This window comes from Jatropha curcas, chromosome 6 (assembly GCF_041381405.1).
Source record: "Jatropha curcas cultivar XTBG-Jc1 chromosome 6, XTBG_Jcur_1.0, whole genome shotgun sequence".
NCBI lineage: Eukaryota > Viridiplantae > Streptophyta > Magnoliopsida > Malpighiales > Euphorbiaceae > Jatropha > Jatropha curcas.
The window spans coordinates 101,679-107,838 of NC_143156.1; the positions used below are offsets into that span (position 1 = coordinate 101,679).

At 38.1% G+C, this 6,160-nt stretch overlaps 1 protein-coding gene and 1 long non-coding RNA gene across 2 annotated transcripts; one reads left to right on the top strand and one right to left on the bottom strand.

Moving 5' to 3' along the window:
* Nucleotides 1–46: 46 nt before the first annotated feature.
* Nucleotides 47–1,069, bottom strand: LOC105650335 (protein VACUOLELESS GAMETOPHYTES). Its single transcript, XM_012237217.4, has one exon. The coding sequence runs from the start codon at nucleotides 767–769 to the stop codon at nucleotides 203–205; it is 567 nt and encodes a 188-aa protein (XP_012092607.1). The 5' UTR covers nucleotides 770–1,069; the 3' UTR covers nucleotides 47–202.
* A 230-nt stretch (nucleotides 1,070–1,299) lies between these two features.
* LOC110011167 (uncharacterized) lies at nucleotides 1,300–3,654 on the top strand. The gene is made up of 3 exons (XR_002286213.3): nucleotides 1,300–3,048; nucleotides 3,185–3,235; nucleotides 3,357–3,654. It is a non-coding gene; the product is annotated as an uncharacterized LOC110011167 (long non-coding RNA).
* Nucleotides 3,655–6,160: the final 2,506 nt, after the last annotated feature.

The following is a 6,160-nucleotide window of genomic DNA, read 5'->3' on the forward strand; positions in this document are numbered from 1 at the left end:
ATCTTTGCAGATTTTATGAGAGTCATACTGAGTTTGCTCATCCATATTGGATTAGAAATGATAAAGGATGTGTTTATTCAAAACATGGATTTTGCAAGAGGGAGGACAATACATTGTCAAGGCGAGAAGTAACTAATAATACATACTATATATGAAGAAAAACAGAAGTCGAAGCTGCATCCTCCATGAGTTGAAGAGGGTTCTATTGATCAGGAACTGTACAAGCTAAATCAGTGCCATAATCACAATCGGGGCAATAGTAGATCCAGTGGCTATGAGGTACCTCTTTCTTGCAAGCATCACAAGTAAAGGTCGTGCACCCTCTTTCTATTGAGGAGGAATAGAAAAGAGTAAGTAGGTGAGTGTGATCCACATGTTTGATGGTTTGGGGCAAGAAAGCACATCCGACATGGAGATTGAATTGGCAAGTGAGGCAGTGATAGGTAAAACCAGTGCCATAATCACCACAGGCATTGCAAGTGAACTTGGAGTCGTCGTTAGGAGGGGAAGCGACAAGGGTGAGCGAGTGGTTGGAGTGAGAATTGTGTTGAAGCTCCCTTGGCAATTCAAAGCAGGACTTATGGAGAAAGAAATCACAGTTGGACTTGGTGCACCTGTAACCCGAACCTGAAAGGTCCATCTCACATCCGCAGCAAATAACTTCATCTTCCTCTTTCACAGCAACCGGACGCAAGGGATGGGAATGGCTGAAATGCTTTACGCATGGACGCAGGAAAAGAGAATTCCTGAATGTTAATGGCGTTGCCATTTCTCTCTTTCTTTCAAGGTTGTGGTCTTAGGGTGAATCCATCCTTGTCTCTCAATGATTATTTATATGCTTTATTCGCAGATCTCTAGGCCATGCCAGCATATATATATATATATATATATATATATAGATGGCTTAGAGGTTAAAATACCTTTATAGGCTTTGGATGCATTGTTTAAAATAAATGTTTGAGCAGAGTTGATTTACATGTTCCTTCCCTGCATTCTTCTTTTTAACCCTGGTTAAAGAAATTTCATTTTATAATTTAGAGTTTTAAGTGTGTCCTCATATTACAAGCTCAGCAATCTTTCTCCATCAAGAATTTTTTGAAGTAAACTCTCTGAATAATAAATGAAGGACCAAAGAAGTGGTAATTAACGATCGAAGTTTAATTTAGCATTTTCTGGTTTTTGTTATATAAAGTTGGTGTAAGAAGTACATACATGCATGACGCATGCAAGTTGCTTGTTCAAGATAACCGGCGTCAGGCACTCAAACTCTTGATTTCTCACTTTCACTCACATGCACGTTATTAGTGCTGCGCGGTTTACTCGGATTCATTGATGGCTCACTTTTGTTTTCGTAATTTTCTTTTTCTGCTGGCTCTTTCTCTCACCTCGGAGAATTTGAGTATCTACAAATATGGAAGGCTTAACTCCTCAAAATCAACAGGGCTAAGTTCCGTGGACCAGGAATAAAAAATTTTAACGTACTTCGCCAGCGAGGTTGCAAATTTCTGAAGTAATTCATGAAGAAACTACCGAAGAAGGAAGCACTTGAATTTAAAATTCTTAAAAAATAATAAAAATAAAAATTTAGAAAAGATTGAGATTGTAGCTTTGCTCCAATTCCAGGACCGTTATAGGACTAACATAGTCCTTCACCAAGTTCAGCTAACATGAACTTCATGGAGAATCACCTCATTGCCACCCTCCCGTCTTTCCAGAATTCTACTTTGTTGCTGTTGATTTCTTTTTCAGAATTTTTGTTGCCTTATTTTTGTTAATGGTGGTGGTTGCACTTTATATTTAATTATAATTATAATTATAATGGCGTTATATAATTCAATAATAAACATAACAATAAAAATGCTTCTCTGAAAACCAAGTTGATTAGGTTTAGGTTAACTACGTAACATTTCATAGACGACTGCGCCCAGAAACTCGTTTCTAAAATTCCCTTATCTGCTAATACACTTTTTAATAGGTTATTTTTGCAATTCAATACCCTCATGAAAGAAATAAAAGAAAACCTAGCCGTTTTCTCCATCAAAATCGGTTGAGTACATCACTTCCTTTAGAAAAGATGATTGCAAGGATTTATATGGTGTTGAGCCGTCATTCTGAGGAAATGGCTATCTCAATATATGCAATGGACATGACAACAGATGCCGAACAGGATGCAATTTGGAACCCATTTATGAATTTCCTTGCGCAAAATATCCCATTTTTGGATCTCCGTGCGCAAAATATCCTCGGCATCCGTCCAGTTCGAGTCTAAAATCTACTTTCTTGGTGGGATTTTCAGGTACTCGGAGTCAATCCATTCGGAGATCACCGAGTATGGTAGATCTGTTGATGCTGTTTTGTGTCCAAACGATGTGCGTATCTTTGACCCTGTCCAAGTTTGCTTAACAAGCGGTATGCCGATGAACACCGAAAAAGCTGATCCGGTTGCTACTGTGGTTGAAGGAAGATTTTCGTTCTTAGTTGTAGCATTAGCACAGATACTGACACTGAATTTAATTATAACTCTATCTGATTATTTGAATGCTTTGACTCTAAGAATAAAAAATGGACAATTCTTGATGATCCACCAATCCGTACGTCGATTTGGTGAGTTTCCGCATCTGTTGTCGGACGGAAGATTCTGTTTACTGCCCTTGATCCGGCCGAGGACTATGCATTTTACCCCTTTAATTATGACAACTTTGTCAAAGTTAGACCAAAATTCATTAAGCATTTCAAAAGCCGAGTACCCGGTCTTGCATATATCAAAGGATTCTTCTGTTCGTAAGTGGCGTCAGAGCCATATTATTTGTCAATCAGGGAATGAGCGTTACTGTTATCTTAACACTTGGACTCCAATGTGAATACATAGTTGACTTTCCTGTTCTAGATAGAGAGATCAATCCTGTTGAATTGTGCGTTTTCAATGGCACCGACACCTACTGTGATGAATATAAATTGAAGGCAGAAGTTGTTTATTGGACCATGTTTCTGATCAGAAATTCACCCCCTTGTTATAATACAATCAGGGCCTGCTATATCATTGACTCAGTAAGTTTTTAATTTTGCTTTTTGTTACCAATGCATCCAAATTGTTTCCCTTCCTTCAACTATTTTCTAAGTGCTGACGCTATCATTCCCTTGATTGCTCTTTCTTTTGTTTTTACTTGGCTTGATGATTTTGTAGTTTTATTTGACAACCCTCTGTGTCCATGAAGCCAGAAGAAGATAACACAAAGTAAGATGAGATTTTTTATCCTTTACCCTGGATTTGTTTCCTTTGTATGGATGTGGATGGTTTTCTATCTCATGAGTTTCTAATATAACAGCTAAAATATCAATTTTTGTTACTCTTTTAGGGAGGCTTCAACTTCAGCAGTAACAAGTGCTCAAGAGTGATGTGATGGTTGCGAAGCACGCAACAAACCAGGAAAGGTTTCGGGAAGGCTTCTTGAGGAAATTTGGTCTCAAGTGTCTCCATGAGAACGACATCTAAATTGGTTTTTCTATCCGAACATGAAAATGTTAATAAGTTTATGATACTGAATTTTTTATTTCAGTCTCAACTCGATCGTTTGTACTAATGGATCATGTAGTTAGTGAGATGCAGACTCGATTGGGGGAGCTAAAATAAATAAAGTGCCTATATCCACTCGATTTTCATAATGCAAAAACAATAATTATAATGTATTTATGAATTAGGGTAAGTTAATATACAGCTCCTTCAAGGAAGTTTCCCCGGTTAAAATTACATCTGCCAATCAAATTACCTATAGTACCTAACGATAACAATTCAAAATAAATTTCTTAATAATAATAATAATAATAATAATAATAAGCAACAACAATAGAAAATTCAATTTTCTAATAAGAAATATAAAGGTAATTAACAAGCTCGGGCCATTCCATGCAAGAACTTTCGGGCCCAAAAATTCAAAGGTATACTCCTTTGGTTTAAGAAGCTCTGTTCCGGGCTGATATCTTCTGTATCTCTGACGGGAAGCTCATATAGGGTCTTCCAGACGATAGTTTAAGGTCTTGTGGTTGATAACTTCTGTTTGTATAGGATCTTCTAGGCAATAGTTGCTTGACAGGCCATTTCGAGACTATAATATCACGTCTATTGATTTGTAGAAAGCGTTAAAATCAAGCTCAGACAATTCTGTGACGGAGCTTTTAGGCCCAAAAATCCAAAGGTATACCTCTTTGGTCTAAAAAGCCTTGTATGAAGGCTTATTCTGGAGCCGATATCATATGTACGTCTAGCGAGCAGCTCGTATAAGGTCTTTCAGGTGATAGTTTGGGATCTCATGGTCATTCCGACATGCCTATCTCGCATGCTTGATGCGTCATTAAGGATTGCATGTTCAATATAAATTCATGCACAAAATCGGTGCTACTAAGAAAGCATTCGACAATTTTTGCACAATATCTTTCTATCTGTTGCTTCACATGCCATTTCAAGACCATAATATTTTATCTATTGACCTATAGAAATCATTAAAATCAAGATAGGGCATCACGTGCTAGAGATTTCAGGCAAAAAAAACCAAAGGCACAAACCTTTGGAATAAAAAGCCCTGTATGAAGGCTTGTCCCAGAGTTGTTATCTTCTGTACGTCCCATAGGCAACTTATATAGGGTCTTCTTAGTGATAGTTTAAGGTCTCATGGTTAGCCTAACATGACTGTACCGCCTGCTCGATGCGTCACTAAGAATTGCATAATCAATATAAATTCATGCGTAAATTTGGTGCCACTCTAGAAGAATTCTGCAGTTTTGGCCCAATATCTCTATATTTGTTTCTTGGCACGCTAGTTCAGATCATAATATTTTGTCTTTGACCTATAAGAAGCATTGAAATCATTTTTAAGTCATTCTGTGCCGGACCTTTTGGGACCAAAAATCCCAAGGTATACCCCTTTGGTCAAAGAAGTCCTGTATAAAAGCCTATTCCAGAGCCAATATAGTTTATACGCCTGACAAGTAGCTCATATAAGGTCTTCTAAACAATAGTTTGGGGTCTCACGATCAGCCCAACATGCTTATCTTGCCTACTCGATGCATCATTAAGAATTGCTTACATCATAAAAATTCATTCGAAAAATCGGTACCACTTCAGAAGCATTCAACAGTCTCGATACAATATCTGTATATCTATTACTTGGCACGCTATTTTGAGACAAAATATTTTGTCTAATTACACTTAGGAAGCATTCAGATCATTTTTTATCCATTCCGTACTGGAGCTTCCAACCGAAAAATCAAAAGGTATACCCTTTTTGTCTAAGGAGCCATATACGAAGGCCTATTCCAGAGCCGATATCATCTGTAGGCCTGATGGGCAGCTCAAATGGGTCTTCTAGGCAATAGTTTGGGATGTCATGGTCAGCCCGCGTTGCCTATTTTGCCTACTCGTTACGTCATTAAGAATTGCTTGTGCTATATAAATTCATGCGTAAAATCAGTGCCACTCCGAAAGCATTAAATAGTTTTGACCCAATATCTCTATATCTTTTTCTTGGCACAACATTTTGAGATCATAATATTTTGTCTAAGACATGTAGCAAACATTGAAATCATTTTCAGGCGATTCCTGCCGATGCTTCTGGGCCTAAAATCTAAAGGTATACACCTTTGGTCTAAGAAGTCTTGTATGAAGATTCCGCAGTCGATATCGTCTGCATGCCTAAGGGGTAGCTCATATAGGGTCTTCTAGGTGATAGTTTGGGGTCTTGTGGTCAGACTAGCACGTCTATGTTGATTGCTCGATGTGTCATTAAGAATTGCATAATCAATGTAAATTCATGTGCAAAAGCGGTGCCACTCCTGAAGCATTCGGTATTTTTGGTACAATATCTCTTGTGTGTTGCTTAGCATGCCATTTTGAAACCATATTATTCCATCTATTTTCGTGCTGGAGCTTCCGGCCAAAAATTCCAAAGGTCTACCCCTTTGGTCTAAGAAGCACTGTATGAAGGCCTGTTCCAGAACCGATATCTTCTGTATGTCAAAGGGGCAGCCCGTAAACATCTTCTAAGCAATAGTTTGGTGTCTCGTGGTAAGTCCAACATGCCTATCTCACCTGCTGGATGCGTCATTAAGAATTGCATGAGCAATATAAATTTATGTGCAAAATCGGTGCCACTCCGGAAGCATTCAA